This window comes from Globicephala melas, chromosome 1 (assembly GCF_963455315.2).
Source record: "Globicephala melas chromosome 1, mGloMel1.2, whole genome shotgun sequence".
Classification (NCBI taxonomy): Eukaryota; Metazoa; Chordata; class Mammalia; order Artiodactyla; family Delphinidae; genus Globicephala; species Globicephala melas.
In genome coordinates, this window is record NC_083314.1 from 29,621,969 (window position 1) to 29,645,199 (window position 23,231).

General features: G+C 37.3%; 1 protein-coding gene across 1 annotated transcript in view; it reads left to right on the forward strand.

Annotated features, from left to right (window-relative positions):
• Nucleotides 1–21,795, forward strand: part of OPN3 (opsin 3) — a 58,209-nt gene extending 36,414 nt beyond the window's left edge. The window contains 3 exon segments of the mRNA XM_030868600.2: nt 5,235–5,554; nt 20,318–20,572; nt 21,535–21,795. Coding sequence (XP_030724460.1) covers nt 5,235–5,554; nt 20,318–20,572; nt 21,535–21,795 — 836 coding nt within the window.
• Nucleotides 21,796–23,231: the final 1,436 nt, after the last annotated feature.

Here is a 23,231-nt window from a genome sequence, read left to right on the forward strand (position 1 = left end):
CAGAAAAGGCTTTTGATAAAATTCAACACCCATTTATGATAAAAATTCTCCAGAAAGTGGGCATAGAGGCAACACACCTCAACATAATAAAGGCCATATATGACAAACCCACAGCAAAAGTCATTCTCAGTGGTGAAAAACTGAAAGCATTTCCTCTAAAATGAGGAAGAAGACAAGGATGTCCACTCTTGCCACTATTATTCAGCATAGTTTTGGAAGTTTTAGCCACAGCAATCAGAGAAGAAAAAGAAATAAAAGAATACAAATTGGAAAAGAAAAAGTATAACTTTCACTGTTTGCAGATGACATGATACTATACATAGAGAATCCAAAAGGTGCTACTAGAAAACTGCTAGAGCTACTCAATGAATTTGGTAAAGTTGCAGCGTACAAAATTAATGCACATAAATCTCTTTCATTCCTATACACTAATAATGAAAGATCAGAAAGACAAATTAAGGGAACAATCCCATTCACCATTGCAACAAAAAGAATAAAATACCTTGGAATAAACCTACCTAAGGAGGCAAAAGACCTGTACTCAGAAAACTATAAGACACTGATTAAAGAAATCAAAGATGACATAAACAGATGGAGAGATATACCATGTTCTTGGATTGGAGGAATCAGTATTGTGAAAATGACTATACTACCCAAAGCAATCTGCAGATTCAGTGCAATCCCTATCAAATTACTAATGGCATTTTTTACAGAACTAGAACAAAAAAATCTTAAAATTTGTATGGAGATACAAAAGACCCCGAATAACCACAGCAATCTTGAGGGAAATAATCGAAGCTGGAGGAATCAGAGTCCCTGACTTCAGACTATACTACAAAGCTACAGTAATCAAGACAATGTGGTACTGGCACAAAAACAGAAATATAGATCAATGGAACAGGATAGAAAGCCCAGAGATAAACCCACGCCCCTATGGTCAACTAATCTATAACAAAGGAGGCAAGGATATACAATGGAGAAAAGACAGGCTCTTCAATAAGTGGTGATGCATAAAATGGACAGCTACATGTAAAAGAATGAAATTAGAACACTCCCTAACACCATACACAAAAATAAACTCAAAACGGATTAAAGACCTAAATGTAAGACCAGACACTATTAAACTCTTAGAAGAAAACATAGGAAGAACGCTCTTTGGCATAAATCCCAGCAAGATCATTTTTGACCCACCTCCTAAAGTAATGGAAATAAAAACAAAAATAAAAATTTGGACCTAATGAAACTTAAAAGCTTTTGCACAGCAAAGGAAACTATAAACAAGATGAAAAGACAACCCTCAGAATGGGAGAAAATATTTGCAAATGAATAAATGGACAAAGGATTAATCTCCAAAATATATAAACAGCTCATGCAGCTCAATATCAAAAAAACAAACAACCCAATCAAAAAATGAGCAAAAGACCTAAATAGACATTTCTCCAAAGAGTACATACAGATGGCCATGAGGCACATGAGAGGATGCTCAACATCACTAATTATTAGAGAAATGCAAATCAAAACTACAATGGGGTATCACCTCACACTGGTTAGAATGGGCATCATCAGAAAATCTACAAACAACAAATGCTGGAGAGGGTGTGGAGAAAAAGGAACCCTCTTGCACTGTTGGTGGGAATGTAAATTGATACAGCCACTATGGAGAACAGTATGGACGTCCCTTAAAAAACTAAAAATAGAATTACCATATGACCCAATAATCCCGCTGCTGTGCATATACCCAGTGAAAACCATAATTCAAAAAGACACATGCACCCCAATGTTCATTGCAGCACCATTTACAATAGACAGGTCATGGAAGCAACCTAAATGCCCACTGACAGATTAATGGATAAAGAATATGTGGTACATATTTGCAATGGAATATTACTCAGCCATAAAAATAATTGAAAATGGGTCACTTGTAGAGACGTGGATGGGCCTAGAGACTGTCATACAGAGTGAAATAAGTCAGAAAGAGAAAAACTAATATCGTATATTAATGCATATATGTGAAATCTGGAAAAATAGTACAGATGAACCTGTTTGCAAGGCAGAAATAGAGACACAGATGTAGAGAACAAATATAAGGACACCAAGGGGGAAAGTGGGGTGGGGAGTGGTGGTGGTGGGGTGAATTGGCATATTGGGATTGACATATACACTCTAACATGTACAAAATAGATAACTAGTAAGAACCTGCTGTATAAAAAGATAAAATTAAAATAAATAAACTTCTATAAAAAATTTTTAAGGGAAAAGCAGAAGGGAAGTATGAGTTTAAATGATTAATCATCTACATGTGTGGGTTTTTGTGTATAGACATGTAAGTATATATATATGCAAATATAGATACAAATATGTTTATGGAATTACTAACATTTATGAATCATTGGATATATTTAAAGAGTAAAGTAATATATTTTTCAATGTTTATGTTACTGAGTCCAAGCTCATAGTGCTCACCGCACAACAGACCAATAAATTGAGAGATGAGTTTTTGGGACAAGAAATAGTGACTTTATTTGAAAGCCAGCAGACTGAGAAGATGGTGAACTTGTGTCCCAAAGAACCATCTTGTCTGAGTTAGAATTCAGGCTTCTTTTATACCAAAAGGGGAGGGAGTAAAGTCAAACCTTTCCTGGTTCCAGTCAGCCTCTGGAGGGGATGTGTTAATTTCTTCCTTCCTGCAGTCATTCACAGGTAGGCCTAGTCAAGATGTTTCCTGTGAGCTAAACAAAGTTATTTTAGTTTAATGCTCATTACCTGGAAGTCAGTGTTCCCAGAGATGGGTCATTATGTACTGTTTAAGCTTATGCAATATCCCTTTAGTGATTAACTTGTAATAGAATACAAAACATTCTTCTCTATTAAAATTATATTTACATTGCATGAGTCTTTAAACTTAAGGTAAAAAGAATTTAAATATATCTCTTTAAAAATGTGAGAGTATACATAGTTTCTCAAAATTCTATTAGGAAAAACACTAGAAAAAAGATTGAAGACCCCTATTGTGGACCACAGACAGTGACAGAAGGCATGGTCAGATGTGTACAAGCCTGGTAATGACTAACATTTCTACCTCTCCACATGTCTGGAGTCTTAGAGGTTCTTACACGAATTCAAAGAGGATTGCTTTGCCTTTGTAGAAGTTCTCCTTCCAGTCAGAAATGCCCTCCCTGATACTTTTTGTTTCTTAACACCTAGTCCATCTTTTCAGATCCAACTTAACTTTTACCTCTTCATGAAGCCATCCCCAAAGAACAATCCAGTGGGATTTCATTTTTCTGGTTTGTTGTTGCACAATAAACTTAACATATGATTACGTATCATCTTACATTGCCCATCTTACATTGCCCTTAAATGTTGCATATGAGTTAGTCTTGGCTTTATAAGCATATTGTAGTCCCCTTGAAGGTAGGGACCACATGTCTCTGATTTCTCCTACAAGACCTACTCAGCAGAGTAAGAGGCACTTAATACATACATGATCAATTCACAGCTTTATAGGGGGAGCAGGGACATCACACTAGCCCTATAGAAGTTGTAGGGTAATAGAAGTTGCCCTGTAGTACAATAGGCTGTGTAACAACAAAATCAAGTTTTGAAGTCAGTCCTGGGTTCTCAAAATTGTCTCCACCATCTCTTACCCTCTGGAGCCATGGACCTCTTTTTCCAAAACAAAGGAATAGTATATATAGAGTGATTACCATGGGGCTTGACTCATAACTGATGCCCAGTTTGCAACAGTCACCTTCCCCTTTCCTGCCCATAGTGTCACCTGGAATAGAGAATTAGGCTTAACATCAGTTAAAAAGTACATGTAACATTGTTGTAAGATTATCCGTGCATTTTCATCCTCCTGGGGTGTGATCTGGGAATCAATTAGAATATAGAAAGTAATTTGGACTCAGGATTGAAATTCGCTAGTAAAAAAAAAAGAGGCTGACATATATTTTGCAACAAAGAGATGTAGTTTAGGTCAGTTCAAATGGGTCACCATCCAAGACTAAGTCAGTGTGACTAAGCCTGCTACTTATATATACCCGTGCTGTTGGGAGGGCCTGAGGAATGCAAGGCTTGCTCTCTCTAGGTCTGTACTAACTGGTCATGGTACTGAATAATAGCAACTGAATTCAGGACTTGAAGCCCATTGTGCTTGCTAAGACACAGTTATGGTCAAAAACTATATTATATTTTTTAAATTTCTTATTGCTTTGAACTAAATAATAAGAAAGGAAAATTCAGTAAACTCCTGTGTTCTTACATCACAATGTTGGCTCCCGATTTCAGCTCTGAGCACAATGAAGTTTTTCCTGACACCCTGTCCACATTTCCCTTTATGCCCTCTCCTGCCTCACCTCACATTATTCTCTATCTCTGCACCGTCTCGTTCCTTCATAGCACTTCACTAATTTACTTGTTTTGCTTTTTGGTTTGTTATTATCTCTTCTCTTTTACCCACTGGACTGTAATATGTTCCACAAAACCTTGTTTCACTCACCACTTCACGTCAATTTTCTAGCACCGTTATTGACACATGCAGTTAATGAATAAGCAAATTAATATATGAAATATATAAATTATTGAGTGAATAAATTGCTCTCTCGGGAGAGGCAGAGAAATAAATGAATAATCTTGTTAAAGCCTATTTGTTGCAAAATAAAAGTATAGATGAAGACACAGGAGCACAGAAGACTTCCATCTCTGTCAGCAGTCTTGCATGTGAAAGTTCATAGGCTGACGCTGCTAGTAGGTAGGTTAGGACAGCTCTTGTGTAATTTTACCATCACTTTGGTCAGTTCACATTTGTGGAACCCACTTTGACTTTATCTCTATAGCCGAGTCAGATGCCTGAGAGAAGTCAAAACCAAAAGAGACTTTTTTTTTAGTGACTCTTCTTGAAATGCTCCAGAGTTTCTCTTTGGCAGAAAATTTAACACAACAGCTGTACCACTGGGCTAGAGCTGATTTTAGAGCTTTTATTTTTGTCCTGCTATAACTCACATGCCATTTTCCATTCCACATTTTCTTTATGAGTAAACATGTTTCCAACTGAGTTTCCTGGGGACTGTGAGGCGTTATCTCTATTAAGGTATTTTGGCTTTTAGAGCACCTTGTTGGTTCCAGATACTCTGTAAGGTATTGCCAGCAGAGAATGTATTGCTCTGTTCTGCCTGTCTTCTCCCACAACCCCACAGTGCCGTGCTATGCTGTCCCACTTTCTCTTCTTGCAGGTATTTTTTCCATTATCACCCTAACTACACTGGCCTGTGAACGTTATATTGGCATGATCCATAACAGAGTGATCAGTTTTTCCTGGGCCTGGAGGGCCATTACGTACATCTGGCTATACTCACTGGTGAGGTCAGGGTCACCTCTCCTGGGCTGGCACAGGTATATCCTGGATGTGCATGTACTAGGCTGTGCTGTGGATTGGAAATCCAAGGACACCAGCGACTCTTCCTTTGTGCTTTTCTTATTTCTTGACTGCATGGTGGTACCTGTGGGTGTCATTGCTCATTGCTATGGCCATATTTTATATTCCATTCGAAAGGTGAGTTGAAGAATATGAATGCCTCTCCTCCAAATTGTGCAGGGTAGAAAATTTTCTGTGAAAGAAAATCATGCTCTTCCCCACAGCTGATACAGCTCTAGGGGACGTCCCACTTGATAAAATTTTGCACTGTGAGTCACTCTCTGAAAAGATCAATGAGGAATGGCATTTACTCTCCCTTCGTCACTCTTTAAACTAGAAAAAGGAAGGAAAGGCGTTCTGGGCAGACAAAATCAATAACAACCAAAAAAAACCCTACATCTTCAAGCATTCTTAGAATTTAAGAACTCTAATAAAGGGAATTCCACCCTTCCCATAACTTTATTCATCCAATAGTCACATAAACCTACTAGAGAATGGTACAGATATTTTGTCTGGAAATCAGTTTTGAGTCATAAAGGACAAGAACTGACCACAGCAGGTTTCCTGTTAGGTGCTAGCAAGAAGGCGTCTGAAGTAACAGCCTGGGGCACACTTCATATTCCAGTTTCTAACTTCAACCATGTACGTTTTCCTTACTCACTGCTTCTTCCTACTCTTTTCTCTCACCAAATTCTCCAGTCTCTTGCTCACTCTGCCAACCCCCTCTAGCTTTCACCTCTTTTAAATCACTTAGCCACATGCATTATTTTAAATCATGCCCCATTATCCTTAACTTTCATGTTCCAACATTTTTTATGCACATTCATTTTGAAAAAAATCAAATCCCTTGTTCAATCCAACTCTTTGTTTTCTGCATGACTGTAGCCAAACTACAATAAGTTGAAGAAAAACCACATTGGATTCCCAGCACCCACATTCAGCAAGCAGTGAGATGTCTTCTTAGCAGTGTCTAGCAAACTTTGGATCCCTAGATGGTCCACTCTCTATGCAGTTGCTATTACAAATCCTCAATTCTCATTTTACTCTCTTGCCCTACTATCCTCCCCTCCTTATTCTTATCAAACCGTCATGCTTCTTGTTTGTTTGGCAAAATAAAGCAATTACCAAGAAATTCCTTAACTCTCTGCCTCCCTTTATACAAACTTCTAGGTACCTACTCATTCTTTTTTTTTTTTTAATATCTTTATTGGAGTATAATTGCTTTACAATGTTGTGTTAGTTTCCGCTGTACAACAAACAAGGTGAATCAGCTATACATATACATATATCCCCATATCCCCACCCTCTTGCACCTCCCTCCCCCTCTCGTTATTCCACCCCTCTAGGTGGTCACAAAGCACTGAGCTGATCTCCTTGTGCTATGCAGCAGCTTCCCACTAGCTATCCATTGTACATTTGGTAGTGTATATATGTCCATGCTACTCTCTCACTTCGTCCCAGCTTCCCCTTCCCTGCTGTGTCCTCAAGTCCATTCTCTATATCTGCATCTTTATTCCTGCCCTGCCACTAGGTTCATCAGTACCAATTTTTTAGATTCCATGTATGTGCATTAGCATACAGTGTTTGTTTTTCTCTTTCTGACTTACTTCACTCTGTATGACAGACTCTATGTCCATCCACCGCATTACAAAAAACTCAATTTTGTTCCTTTTTATGGCTGAGTAATATTCCATTGTCTGTGCCACATCTTCTTTATCCAATCATCTGTCAATGGACATTTAGGCTGCTTCCATGTCCTGGCTATTGTAAATAGTGCTGCAATAAACACTGTGGTACATGACTCTTTGAATTATGGTTTTCTCAGGGTATATGCCCAGTAGTGGGATTGCTGAGTCATATGGTAGTTCTATTTTTAGTTTTTTAAGGAACCGCCATACTGTCCTCCATAGTGGCTGCACCAACTTACAACCTCACCAACAGTACAGGAGGGTTCCCTTTTCTCCACATCCTCTCCAGCATTTATTGTTTGTAGATTTTTTGATGATGACTATTCTGACCAGTGTGAGGTGTTACCTCATTGTGGTTTTGATTTGCATTTCTCTAATGATGAGTGATGTTGAGCATCTTTTCATGTGTTTGTTAGCAATCTGTATGTCTTCTTTGGAGAAATGTCTATTTAGGTTTTCCACCCGTTTTTGGATTGGGTTGTTTGTTTTTTTGATATTGAGCTGAATGAGGTGCTTGTGGATTTTGGAGATTAATCCCTTGTCGGTTGCTTAATTTGCAAATATTTTCTCCCATTCTGAGGGTTGTCTTTTCATCGTTTATAGTTTCCTTTGCTGTGCAAAAGCTTTTAAGTTTCATTAGGTCTCATTTGTTTATTTTTTATTTTATTTCCATTACTCTAAGAGGTAGGTCAAAAAGATCTTGCTATGATTCATGTCATAGAGTATTGTGCCTATGTTTTCCTCTAAGAGTTTTATAGTGTCTGGTCTTACATTTAGGTCTTTAATCCACTTTGAGTTTATTTTTGTATGGTATTAAGAAGTGTTCTAATTTCATTCTTTTACACGTAGCTGTCCAGTTTTCCCAGCCCCACGTGTTGAACAGCCTGTCTTTTCTCCATTGTATATTCTTGCCTCCTTTGTCAAAGATAAGGTGACCATACATGCATAGATTTATCGCTGGGCTTTCTATCCTGTTCCATTGATCTATATATTTCTGTTTTTGTGTCAGTACCATATTGTCTTGATTGCTGTAGCTTTGTCATATAGTCTGAAGTCAGGGACTCTGATTCCTCCAGCTCCATTTTTTTTTTCCCCTCAATATTGCTTTGGCTATTTGGGGTCTTTTGTGTCTCCATGCAAATTTTAAGATTTTTGTTCTAGTTCTGTAAAAAATGCCATTGGTAATTTGATAGAGATTGCATTGAATCTGTAGATTGCTTTGGGTAGTTTAGTTATTTGCACAATATTGATTCTTCCAATCCAAGAATATGGTATATCTCTCCATCTGTGTCATCTTTGGTTTCTTTCATCTGTTTCTTATAGTTTTCTGAGTACAGGTCTTTTACCTCCTTAGGTAGGTTTATTCCTAGGTATTTTATTCTTTTTGTTGCAGTGGTAAATGGGAGTGTTTAATTTGTCTTTCTGGTCTTTCATTATTAGTGTATAGGAATGAAAGAGATGTGTGTGCATTAATTTTGTATGCTGCAACTTTACCAAATTCATTGATTAGCTCTAGCAGTTTTCTGGTGGCATCTTTAGGATTCTCTATGTATAGTATCATGTCATCTGCAAACAGTGACAGTTTTACTTCTTTTCCAATTTGTATTCCTCTTATTTCTTTTTCTTCTCTGATTGCCATGGCTAAAACTTTGAAAACTCTGTTGAGTAACAGTGGTGAGAGTGGGCACCCTTGTCTTATTCCTGACCTTAGAGGAAAACTTTTCAGTTTTTCACCACTGAGACTGATGTTGGCTGTGGGTTTGTCATATATGGCTTTTATTATATTGAGGTAGGTTCCCTCTATGCCCACTTTCTGGAAAGTTTTTATCATAAATCGGTGGTGAATTTTGTCAAAACCTTTTTCTGCATCTATTGAGATTATCATAAGTTTTTTATCCTTCAGTTTGTTAATATAGTGTATCACATTGATTGCTTTGCATATATTGAAGAATGCTTGCATTCCTGGGATAAACCCCATTTGATCATGGTGCATGATCCCTTTAATGTGCTGTTGGATTTTGTTTGCTAGTATTTTATTGAGGATTTTTGCAACTATGTTCATCAGTGTTATTAGCCTGTAATTTTCTTTCTTTGTGACATCTTTGTCTGGTTTTGGTATCAGAGTGAAGGTGGCCTCATAAAATGAATTTGGGAGTGTTCCTCTCTCTGCTATATTTTGGAAGAGTTTGAGAAGGATAGGTGTTAGCTGTTCTCTAAATACTTGATAGAATTCACCTGTGAAGCCATCTGGTCCTGGGCTTTTGTTTGATGGAAAATTTTTAATTACAGTTTCAATTTCAGTACTTGTGATTGTTATACACATATTTTCTATTTCTTCCTGGTTCAGTCTTGGGAGGTTGTACATTTCTAAGAATTTATCCATTTCTTCCAGGTTGTCCATTTTTTTGGCATATAGTTAGTTGTAGTAGTCTCTCATGATCCTTTGTATTTCTGTGGTGTCAGTCATTACTTTTCCTTTTTCACTTCTAATTCTGTTGATTTGAGTCTTCTCCCTTTTTTTCGTGTTGAGTCTGGCTAATGGTTTATCAATTTTGTTTATCTTCTCAAAGAACCAGATTTACTATTGTTTCCTTCATTTCTTTTTCATTTAATTTTGATCTGATCTTTATGATTTCTTTCCTTTTGCTAATTTTGGTTTTTTGTTTTGTTTTGTTCTTCTTTCTCTAATTCCTTTAGGTGTAAGGTAAGGTTTTTTGTTTGAGATTTTTCTTGTTTCTTGAGGTAGCATTGTATTGCTATAAACTTCCCTCTTAGAACTGCTTTTGCTGCATCCTATAGGGTTTGGGTCATCATGTTTTCATTGTCATTTGTTTCTAGGTATATTTTGATTTCCTCAGTCATCTCTTGGTTATTTAGTAGCATATTGTTTAACCTCCATGTGCTTGTATTTTTTACAGGTTTTTTTTTTCCTGTAATAGATATCTAGTCTCACAGTACTGCGGTTGGAAAAGATGCTTGATATGATTTCAATTTTCTTAAATTTACTGAGGCTTCATTTTTGACCCAAGATATGATGTCTCCTGGAGAATGTTCCATGTGCACTTGAGTAGAATTGTATTCTGTTATTTTTAGATGGAATGTCCTATAAAAATCAATTAAGTCCATCTGGTCTACCATGTCATTTAAAGCTTGTGTTTCCTTATTTATTTTGTGTTTGGATGATATGTCCATTGGTGTAGGTGGGATGTTAAAGCTGCCTAGTATTATTGTGTTACTGTTGATTTTTCCTTTTATGGCTGTTAGCATTTGCCTTATGTATTGAGGTGCTCCTATGTTGGATGCATAGATATTTACAATTGTTATATCTTCTTCATTGATTGATCCTTTGATCATTATATAGTGTCTTTCCTTGTCTCTTGTAATAATCTTTATTTTAAAGTCTATTTTGTCTGATACAAGTCTTGATACTTCAGCTTTCTTTTTTTCTTTTTTTTTTTTTTTGGCTGTATGTGGGCCTCTCACTATTGTGGCCTCTCCCGTTGCAAAGCACAGGCTCCGGACATGCAGGCCCAGCGGCCATGGCTCATGGGCCCAGCCATTCCACAGCATGTGGGATCTTCCCAGGCCGGGGCACAAACCCATGTCGCCTGCATCAGCAGGCAGACTCTCAACCACTGCGCCACCAGGGAAGCCCTTCAGCTTTCTTTTGATTTGCATTTGCATGGAATGTCTTTTTCCATCCCTCACTTTCAGACTGTATGTGTCCCTAGGTCTGAAGTGGGTTTCTTGTAGACAGCCTATATACAAGTCCTGTTTTTGTATCCATTCAGCCAGTCTATGTCTTTTGGTTGGGGCATTTAATCCATTTACATTTAAGGTAATTATTGATATGTATGTTCTGATTACCATTTTCTTAATTGTTTGGGGTTTGTTTTTGTAAGTCTTTTCATTCTCTTGTGTTTCCTGCCTAGAGAAGTTCCTTTAGCATTTGTTGTACAGCTGGTTTGGTGGTGCTGAATTCTCTGAACTTTTGCTTTTCCTTAAAGCTTTTGATTTCTCTGTAGAATCTGAGATCCATTTTATTTTGAATTTTATTTTATTTACTTATTATACATCAAGTTCTTATTTGTTATCTATTTTATACATATTAGTGTATATATGTCAATCCCTATCTCCCAGTTCATCCTACCACCCCCCCACCCCCACCACTTTCCCCGCTTGGTGTCTATACATTTGTTCTCTACATCTGTGTCTATTTCTGCCCTGCACACTGGTTCATCTGTAACATTTTCTAGGTTCCACATATATGCATTAATATACAATATTTGTTTTTCTCTTTCTGACTTACATCACTCTGTATTACAATCTCTAGATCCATCCACGTCTCTACAGATGACCCAATTTCATTCCTTTCTATGGCTGAGTAATCTGAATGAGATTCTTGCTGGGTAAAGTAATCTTGGTTGTAGGTTTTTCCCTTTCACCACTTTAAATATATCTTGCCACTCCCTTCTGGCCTGTTGAATTTCTTCTGAAAGATCAGCTGTTAACCTTATGGGGATACCTTTCTATGTTATTTGTTGCTTTTCCCTTGCTGCTTTTAATATTTTTTCTTGTGTTTAATTTTTGTTAGTTTGATTAATATGTGTCTCAGCATGTTTCTCCTTGGATTTATCCTGTATGGGACTCTCTGTGCTTCCTGGACTTGATTAACTATTTCCTTTCCCATGTTGGGGAAGTTTTCAACTCTAATCTCTTCGAATATTTTCTCAGACCCTTTCCTTTTTTCTTCTTCTTCTGGGACACCTATAATGTTGGCACACTTAATGCTGTCCTAGAGGTCTCTGAGACTGTCCTCCATTCTTTTCATTCTTTTTTCTTTATTCTGCTCTGTGGCAGTTATTTCCACCATTTTATCTTCCATCTCACTTATCTGTTCTTCTGCCTCAGTTATTCTGCCATTGATTCGTTCTAGAGTATTTTAAATTATAGTTATTGTGTTGTTCATTACTGTTTGTTTGCTCTTTAGTTCTTCTAGTTCCTTTTTAAACATTTCTTGTATTTTCTCTATTCTATTTCTGAGATTTTGGATCATCTTTACTATCATCACTCTGAATTCTTTTTCAGGTAGTTTGCCTATTTCCTCTTCATTCATTTGGTCTTGTGGGTTTTTATCGTGCTCCTTTACCTGTAAGAAATTTCTCTGTCTTCTCATTTTGTTTAATTTACAGTATTTAAGGTCTCCTTTCCCCAGACTGCAGGGTTGTAAGTAGTTCCTCTTGCTTCAGTTCTCTGCCCTCGGTAGTGGGTTGGTCCATTGTCTTGTGTAGGCTTCCTGATGGGAGGGATTGGTGCCTATGTTCTGATGGGTGGAGTTGAGTCTTTTTCCTCTGATGAGCAGGGCCATGTCAGGTGATGTGTTTTTGGTGTGTCTATGAGCTTAGTATGACTTTAGGTAGTCTGTGTGATGATGGGTGGCCTTGTGTTCCTGTCTTGTTTGTTGTTTGGTGTGAGACGTCCATTGCTGGAAGCTGCTGGCAGTTGGTTGGAGCTGAGTCTTGGATTCAGATAGAGGTCTCTGTGAGAGCTCTTGGTAATTAATCTTCCCTGGGACAGGGAATTCTCTAGTGGTCCAGCATCCTGGACTCGGTGCTCCCACCCTAGAGCCTCAGGCCCGACATCTGGTCAAGGGGCCAAGACCCCACAAGTCACTCGTCTTGACAATAAAGGTAATTTAAAAGACTAACAAAACCCCAGACAAATGGTGAAAAGTAAAATAAAACAAACAGAAACAGAAACAAGGAAACACGCACACACACAAAAGAAACAAAAACAGAACCAAACAAAACAAAAAGCAAGAGAACAAGCAGACAAACAAAAGAACCCAAGCACAAAATGGAGCAATTAAGAAGAAAGCTGACAAAAACACAAAACCAAAACACAAAAGCAAAGCAGAGTGCCAAGTGAAGAATGAAGCAAAGAAACAAAACAAACCAACAAAAATGATTAAAAAATAAAAAGAAAAGAAAAAGGGGAAAGAAGACAGAACAACAGAAAGGCAATGTAGAAACAGAAATATAAAAAAAAAAAATAAAATGCAAAATTAAAGAAAAAAAAAAAGACAAACAAAACCCCCGAGAAATGGTAAAAACAAAATCAAATAAACAAAAACAGAGACAAGGAAACACACACATGTAAAAGAAACAAACACAGAGCCAAATAAAACAGAAAGCAAGAGAACAACCAGACAAATAGAAGAGCTCAAAAATGAAATCAAACAATTAGGATTAAAGCTAACAGAAACACATAACCTAAAAACAAAACCAAAGCAGTGTGCCAACTGAAGAATGAAGCAAGGAAACAGAACAAACCAATAAAAATTATTTTTAAAAAAATAATAAAATGAAATAAAAAGGGAAAAATCACAGGACAACAGAAAAGCAAAGAAGAAATGGAAATATTTAAAATATATATATACATATATATACTGAAGAAAAAAGAAAAATAAGGGAAAAGAACACAGAACCACAGAAAAGCAAAGTAAAAATAGGATGTATAAAGAAAATTTTAAAAATATGTTATGAAACATGGAGATCCCAAGAGACTAAATTAAAAAAAGAAAAACAACAAAAACTCCACCACCAAATAAACAAACAAAGAAAAACCAAAAAAAAAAAAAAGCTGGAACCAACAACAGAACAAATTGAAACATAATAAAATTAATAGTAATAATTATGTTTCCCTGGGGTCTCCGCTGTGTCCTTGCACATGCCATGAGCCACAACCCACCTCCACCTCCCGAAGAGGCTCTCCTGTGCCTCTGGGCTGGTCTCTGGATGTGCTGTGGGCCCTGTGGAGACTACTCAGGCTCTGATCTGGTCCAATTCTTGCATGTGCTTACCCCAAAAGTCCACAGCTGCGAGAGCTAGACCGTTTTCACTTATGGGAACACTCACTGTCTACTCAGATATTCCATAGATGCAGGGTCTACCTAGATGATCACGGGTATTTAATTTGCAGCTTGCACAGCTGATGGAAAGATTTTTGATCTTCTTCCTTAGTCACCCCATCCAGCTTTGGTTTTATCCCCACCTCTGTGTGTGGTCCACCAACAGGAGTCTGGTCCTGAGGCTGCCTTGGAGCCCTTGGGTCTATCCCTGTGAGGACCAGGCACAGAGGTGGTATGACTGCTTGGATCACAGGAGTCCCAGTGGTGCCAAATGCCCCCACTCATTCTTATATCCCTCTCTTCAGTTGCAAGGGAATGGGAGAGGTCTCTCAGGACCAAACTGATCCTAGATTCTTGTTTTCTTCCTCACCCCAATCTCTGCCTCAGGGACCTCTCTCAAGTAATAATTTTCTCTTTTACTCATATATTCAATCTCTCCCTCAGTACTGGCTCTTTATCTGTAGCATACAACCATGATAATTTAATTCAAAAGCAAAATATACTCTCAACTTCCTCTAGTTATCAGTTTATTTCTCTCCACATCACTGCTAACTCAAAGAACCATTGGTGGCTTTTGGTGCTACATCATCACTCAATAAGCATTCATTTGACCAATATTTATTGAGCATCTAAAATGTACCAATTATTTACTGTTATGGGCTGAATATTTGTTGTCTCCCCAGCATTCAATGTGATGGTATAGGAGATGGGGCCTTTGGTAGGTAATTAGGGATATATGAGAATGGGATCACGAGGGTAGGGCCCTCATGATGGGATTAGTACCCTTATAAGAAAAGAAAGAGAGAGCAGAGCTCTCACTCTCTCTCTCCACTGATAGGAGAACATAGAGAGAATTTGGCTATCTACAAGCCAAGAAAAGAGGCCTCACAATGAAACCTACCTTTTGTATTTTGTTATTTGTATTTTGTATTTTGTTATTTGTATTTTGTATTTTGTTACGGAAGTCCAAGCAAAGGCAATTACTAATCTCTAAGGATACACAGTGAATAAGATATAGCCACTGCCTCAGAGTCTGTAGTTTAGTAAATTCACATATTTATTCCTCAACCCATTGCAAATTGGTGATTCCTTCTTCTACCACACTCTCACAGAAACAGCCTTATTAAGGTCATTGATGGTCTCCCAAATGTTAGAGCCATTGGACACATTTCAATCTCTTTTTTTTCTGGCATCTGTGGCATTGAGACTTGTGGCATTGTTGACAGCTCCTACTTAATTGTGAGTTTCTGCTCTCAGTGTTTCTAGGACCCCATTCTCTTTTATCTTTGTTGCTGACTCTCTGGGTCCCATCGTCTCATGTCTCCTTCAAAGGCTTCTTTTCCTTGGGTCTCCCAGCATTCTATGCTTAGCTCTCATCTCATTCTGTCACTGACCAGGGTTCTTGGCCTTCCTTAATCAATAGAAATTGATGAGAGGACAGATAAGAAATTCAGGCAAGGCTTTATTGGGGTCCCTGCTACAGCAGGGAGGAGAAAAACAAGTAACAAGTTCCCTTGTTCGCTTCCTGAGGCGGGGCCAGCTGGTTCTTTATATGGGGTGAGGGTAGGAGTGGGCCCAGAGATGGGCTAAAGGGGTGGCTTAGGTGGTTTGCCCACCCCTTTGGTGGTGTTGTGTGCAGGGGGCATGCTTTTGCTCTTGACACCCTGCTTTTGCTCCCGGCTCTTCAGAAGTAGCAGTTGGGTTTTTGGTCTCTTTGTATCTCATTGTCCATAATTTGCCCCAACTGCACATGCATGCAGTTAATTTTAGTCCCTTATAGTTCCTTTGTATTTTGTTGCTTGAGGAGACGTGTGTCCAGGTGCAAGCACTGCAGCAAAGGGTCCCGGGTCCCAGGTCCCAGCCTGTCTCAATACTACGCAATAGACATGGGCAATCTCATATATTGGCAGTATTTTCCTTCTAACAATAGCATGGTGACTTTGAAATTCTACTTCTGATCCAGGTTGTTCTTATGACCTCTATCAGATCCTCATAGTCAATTGCCTATTGAATACCTCCATGTGGATAGTCCACAGACTTGTCAAATTCAACATGTGTGAAGATGAATTGGTCATCTTTCCCCCCAAGTCTCTACTCCTCCATTCCCTTTCTTAGTGAATGGTCATCACTCCTATCTACCTAAGCCAGAAACTAAGGGGTAATCTTTGACTATTCTTCATCCATGTCTCCCTCACACCCAAACAATTATCAATTTTTATCTATCGAACCTCAAATATATTTCCATATATCTATTTTGTCCTCTCAATTTTTTTGCCTGCCAGACTCAAGGGATCTTAGTTTTCCTTTCTTTATTCTTGCCTTCCTCTAATCCATTCTCTTCATACTGCCACCAGATTAATTGTCCTCAAATGAAAATTTTCTTATGTCACTACCCAGCCTAAAATCCTTTAAGGGTTCCATTGCCTTCATGATTAAAAGTAAGGCCCCTGAGCTGACTAAGAGGTCCTGTATGGCCATCTCTCATCTGCCTGTCCAGTCTCATTTTTTTACATTCCCTCCCTCTTGCCACCTCAAGCTTCAGTCAACTACAGTATTTCTTGTCCCCAGAAATTGACATGTTCTTTTACCTCTTTGCCTTAACCCTGGAACATTCTGTCTCTCCTCCTTGTCTAAACTCCTCCTCACCTCGGAAGGCTGAGATCAGGATCTGTTTGCTCTTATCTACCTCTGAATTTGTTACCCCTACTGCGTATTCCCATAGCCCTCTCCAATCACCTCCCTCATGGCATGTTATCACCTATGGAAATGGTATATTTATGTGCCTGTCACCCTCACCAAATAGTGAATTCCTCAAGAGAAGAGACCCACTCTTATTTATTTTTTCACCTATAGCTGGAACAGTACCTACATGCAATAGGGACCAGTGACTATTTTTGGAAAAAATTTACAGAGGGTTTAGGAAAGGGGAGTGGTGAAAGTACAAAGAGATTTGACTACTGACTGTGCTATAAACTCAACACAGAGCTTGGTGCAAGGAATTGCTTCTATTTCCTTATCCAGAGAGGTTATTTGTAATAGCAATAGAGACATAGCTACTCCCTTGAGAAGGACTCACAGTAAAGTCTTTGAAAAACCTACAGGTGTCTGAATCACCAAGCACTAGGCGTTGCCATTTATATAGGCAAAGAACACCATTAGAGGTAATTCTGGGGGATTTGTCTTAAGTCGTTCCTCCTTTAGGACAAATTTGTGTATGTATCAATACTTTTGCTTTATCCATAACAATTTTGAAAAATATCCTCAAATGATTGGATAAAGGGGGCAAGACATAAAGTAGAGCTCTTTATTTGGAAAATAAGCAGAGTAAAGGAATTGAGAATGATGAAACAAAGAAGCCAAAAAGAGATAAATGAAAAATAATCATGGAAACGTCACATATACAAACCCAAATAATCTGAAACTTTAGTCAGATCTTTTCATTATACCAGAGGAACTGGGGAAGCATAAACCAACATTTTCTTCAATTAATTTCTCCAGTATGCATGTAATTCCAGAATGATAAATGAGTTCTCTGCTTTGATAAGTGGTGAGAAATTATGGGGACTGACATTGCCCAGAAAGTGGTACAGATAAAATTGTTGGGCCCTAGATAGTGGGGACTTGGGGCACAGATCATTGACAAGTGGTGTATTACTAGTTAATTGAAACTCCAAGGAGTCATAAATCGTGATTCCTAATATCCTGTATTATCATAAAAGTACATATGCATATGAATAAGTATGGTTGTTTCAAATATAAATACATAATCTCAAAAACAATCCCACAAAGTCGTATGTGTGGAACTGGGACTCAACTTCTGTTTAATAAGTTACACATTTTAACCTCCTTTAATCATTACTCTTAGAGAAGGTCATTGAATTGCTCAACATCACACAGGGAGCAAAAGTGGTGAATCTGGAATATGAACCCAGATCTTTTAATTCCACATCTAAAGTTTTTACTAGAACTCCACAACCTTCTTAAAATCTCTAGGGAAAAATCCTCCCCCCACCAAAATCCTGTTTTGAAAATAGAATAATATCCTATCACTTTAAATAAAATAGTTTCTTTTAAAATAGAATACACACACAGATAATAATAGTACCAGAAATTTAATACTCACTACCATACACACATTTCCTCTACTCTAGAAAAAAAATCAACCATTTTAATTATCTATGTTTTCTTCTATTCTCTGTCAATAGGAATACATAATTTAATAAGAATATAGTTTCTTAAATAAAGTTTAGATGATATCAATGATTTAGATATATCAATTCAAATATATTTTTAAATACAATAAGCACATGTTTTAACAGATTTCTTCGGAAAATGTTTCCTTAACTTTTATGATAATGCTAGAAACAAAAGGAACACTTACAGTTTGTCGAAATGCAATAAATTTCCCAGGTTAAAATTATATATTAAGTATCAGTGGTATGCCAGATACCTTTTCTTATATCAATATATAAAGCATTTGTATTTTTGTAGCAAAATTAGCTTCTTAAGATGTCAGAAATATCCATTTTATTTACAAATACACTTTTTTTTTTTTTTTTTTTTTTTGCGGTACACGGGCCTCTCACTGTTGCAGCCTCTCCCGTTGCGGAGCACAGGCTCCAGACGCGCAGGCTCAGCGGCCATGGCTAATGAGCCCAGCCGATCCACGGCACGTGGGAATGAATATACTTTTGATGCACAGGAATATTCTCCCCTTCTTAATAACACGTTTATCACAATAATAGGAGGAACTTCTGTTACCAAGTCCAAGATTGTTCTGCCAGCCACATGACAGGCCAATAAATTGGGAGACAAGGCTTTGGGGCAAGGAATTAATGGCTTTATCTGGAAAGCCAGGAGTCTGAGAAGATGGCAGACTAATGTCTTAGAGAACCATCTTGTTTCTGGGGTCTGGATGCTAGTTTATTTTATAGAACAAAGAGGGGGGTGGTGAGGAGGTAAAGTTAAAAGGCCATAAGTTGTTGCAATTATTTCCTGATTTCAGCCAGACTCTGGGAAAGGATGTGTTAATTTCTTCTTTCCTGCAGCCATTTGACAAGTGGGCTGCATCAGGATGTTGTGAGCAGAACAAAGGTATTTTGGTTTAACATTCAGGCATGGGAGCAGGGTTCTGGATATGGACCATTATGTATATTTTCAGCTATTGGCAGCATCCCTTTAGTGATTAACTTGTAGCAAAAGCAGTAGAATACAAAGGTTAAAGTAAAAGAAACAGGTCTAATATGAAGTCAGATTTCTTATTCCCTGTTATACTTCTAAAGAGTTTTTTTATCTGAGAAAGTCAAAGAACTTTCAGACTATAGGCCATTATGCCTAAATACTGTTAGTGGGGACAAACTAGGAGTAAAACTAGGAGTAAAAAGTTTAGAGAAGTGGGCTATCTGGGCTTTACTGAGCTCTATCCTCTGCAGCTGAGCCACTGATGAAAGAAACCCAAGCAAATTGCTCATCAAAACTCCACTTTATAGTCATTAGCTGTAAAGTGGAAGTCACAGTAGTTTCCAGGAAGAATTTATTTAGGAATTAAGTTTTCATCAAGACCAGCTGTAGGCTTTAACATGTAGAACTACTGACATCACATTTGCTGCCTGGTTTGAGAATTTGAGGATTATGCTCTGGATAAAAGAGATTCTAGGATTATGGAGAATTTTTTTCCAATTTATCATGACTCTTTTTATATATTTATTTATTTGGCCTTGTTGGGTCTTAGTTGTGGCACACGGGATCTTCATTGCAGCATGCAGAATATTTCATTGTGGTATGCAGCCTCTCTCTAGTTGTGGTGCTTGAGCTCTACAGCACACAGACTCAGCAGTTGCAGTGTGAGGGCTTAGTTGCCCGGTGGCATGAAGGATCTGAGTTCCCCAATCAGGGATGGAACTCACGTCCCCTGCATTAGAAGGTGGATTCTTAACCACTGGACCACCAGGGAAGTCCCTATCATGGCTCTTTCAGGCTGTCTTTTAGCGACTTGAAGATCTAGGCAAAAGAGTTCATTTTCTTCTTCTTTAAGCCAATTAGAAAACATTAAAAACCGTTGAAGGATCTAAGAGGCTATTTAGTTCAATATATTATATTAAGGTGAGGAGACTGAGGCCCAGAGAGTTTAAGGGCTGGGCCCAGCTGCAGGTCCTGGATCAGATGCCAGCCTCCCAAGGTCCTATTCAGTTCTCTTTCCATTAAGGTGAGGCCAAGAATGGTGCCTGCATATTTGTTATGAAAACAACAAACAAAAATGATTTTTTCATTTTCACCCCTTTATTTTCCTTCTTCTTTCTGCAGCTCCGTTTTGTTGAAGATCTTCAGACAATTCAAATGTTCAAGATTTTAAGATATGAAAAGAAACTGGCCAAAATGTGCTTTTTCATGATATTTGCCTTTCTGATCTTTTGGATGCCTTATATTGTGATTTGTTTCTTGGTGTTTAATGGTTATGGACACCTGTTCACTCCTACAATAATATCTACTGTTTGATATCTCTTTGCTAAATCAAGCACTGTGTATAATCCAGTTATCTATATCTTCATGATCAGAAAGGTAAGCTTTGTAATTAACTGATCATTTTCACCATGTTGGTGCGGTTGTTGGAAAATATAATACTTTTACAGAGATTATTTATAGCAGCTTCAAGGATAAAAACCTAAATCAAGCATTTTATAGGAAAGTAGAGGGTTTAAGAAGAAATGTAGAATATTCCCAGAGAAATAATAACAATTCTAAGACCTACCAATGGAGGTTTGCACTTGTTAGGTAAAATTGTATTAAAATCAGTATTTAATACATCAGAAAACATTTTATGTTTAGTAATAATAACTACAATCAAAGTTAATAATTTATTTAAAATTCTTACTGCACTATGCAGATTGTATCAATTATCTTTACAAAACTCCATGAAATAGGCACTAATAGTATCTTATTTATGGATTATGAGACAGGTTCAGAGAAGTAAAAGAAGTTGTTTGCTTCAGGACGTGTTGGTGTCTGGATTTGAACCTGGTTTGCTGTTGTATATTTTCACCAACTGATTTGTAATCTTGATCCAAAAAAAAAAAAAATCTTAACCTAATTAAAGGAATATTAGTGAGTACACTAAGCTGTAAACTCTACCAGGAAGGATCTTGTCTGTCTCTGCTGCCCATAATATCCCCAGATTGTAGCACAAATTGCCTCACCTCATAGGGGCTCATTGAATATTTATGGAATGAATTAATGTTCAAAATCCCTTAAGGAAACACATCTAGCTGCCTGCTTGGAAGATTCATGCAACTTGAATCTATGGCTATTATAAGGTATTGAAAGAGACCTATGTGGTAAAGTTAATAAGAATTATAATAAATAAAAGACATTAAACTCCAGGCTTAAGTAGATCTGAGCATTACCACCTAACTCCACGTCAGCTAACAAATAAAAAAGAACAACCCAAATTAAATTTACCTAATTTTCTTGAATGTCAATCCAAACCTTTACTTAATATTCAACTTTATTTTCTCCCTGCCCAGTTTCGAAGAGCCCTTTTGCAGCTCCTATGTTTCCGACTGCAGAGATGCCAGTGACCAGCTAAAGATCTACCAGCAGTTGGGAGTGAAATGCAAATCCAACTCATTGTGATGCCACAGAAAGATAGGGACAGACCAAAGAAAAAACTGACTTTTAACTCTTCTTCCATCATTTTTGTCATCACTAATGATGAATCACTATCAGTTGACGGTGAGAGAACCAGTGGGTCATAGGTCGATGTAATCCAAGTTTGTCCTTTATAGGAAAGAATAATGGTAATGAAAGATGGGGCTTTAAATCAGATACCACATTTAGACTACCATTAAAAGAACTGTTTTGGAATCCCCAGTCTATGTAATATCAATAGAACTTTTGTGGTCCAACAGGAAATCTGAATTGCTCTCTGGCCTCAAGGAGTAACTGAGCAAGACAAATTCTTTTAATTCAACGGGTGCTTTGTATAATGAAAAACGACTTGCACAAGGTGGGCATCAGGCACCATCAACTTCTAACATATTGGAAGTTTTCACTTCAAATATATATTTTTAAAAGACTGTATTTTCCAAGGCACATAACACATTTCTCAAAAATACTTAGCTCTTAAAATAACTTTGTCTCATACACTTGTGTGAAATAGCTAGAAAATCTTTAATTTTCTGTAGTGTTGGGTCCTATTCAGTGTCATGTCAAATGTTTGCTCAATCAAATTTATCAAAGAGACAATTCTTAGGATGAAAAAGAAAATCAATTCCTTAACTTTATGTGAAACAAAAGACTATTGCTCTATGTATAATATGATAAAGAGGAGCTTCAGACCAATATGCTACTGAGCAAGCTCTAGAAGATACCATTAAAAAGAAACACAGGAAAGAAAATAGAATGTCAAGGTGGTCAAGGTTTATTGGTAATCATACATTAGCAGATGATGTACATGGTGAAGCTGATGTTAATGGCAGATAGGTATCTCCATCTATTTCATTTCAAATATGAACATGGCAGGCTTAGCCCCTCCTTCTAGTAATTTCCCACAATTTTGCCAAGAATTCTATTGAGAGATTTAGAAAAGGAGTTCCAGCAAAAAACAAACAAACCTACATTTGAAGAGGGATGAAAATAAGTGTAAAACTGTATTCACAAAATGTGAATATTAAATAAAAATCTTTATTGATCTTCAGTCAATACACTGGATAAATAATGGTCAGTGTTAGTGAAGAGACCATTTTTCCATGAGTCATTATTTAGTCTAAACATGGATTATTAGGACTCAAGAATTTCCTTGACAATATAGGCAAGAAAGTGAATCATTTTATTTCCTAATTTTTATTTCTTACATGACTGTTCTACTAGTGTTGCATCTTCATAATTAATCACATTTGAAAGACTTCTAAATGATTCAGTTGGCCTATTGAAGAAGGAAGAAGCAAGAAAAAAGTTTCACTAAATGAACATTTAAACATCAAGTTTGTTGCTAGTTTTGTAGCATATAGTTCAAGAATGTTAGTAAATTGCTTCTGAAATGGAATAAAATATGGCTTCATATTTCTATGAAAATTGTCTCCCCTTGTTTCCTTTCCACTCTTTTATGTATATAGATATTTAGTTTATAAATAAAGCTCTTCCTATCCTTCACTTAGTGTGGCTTTAATAGCCTTTTAAAAAAATCCTTAGAAGGTAATATTGCCTTTTGAAGACTGGGAAA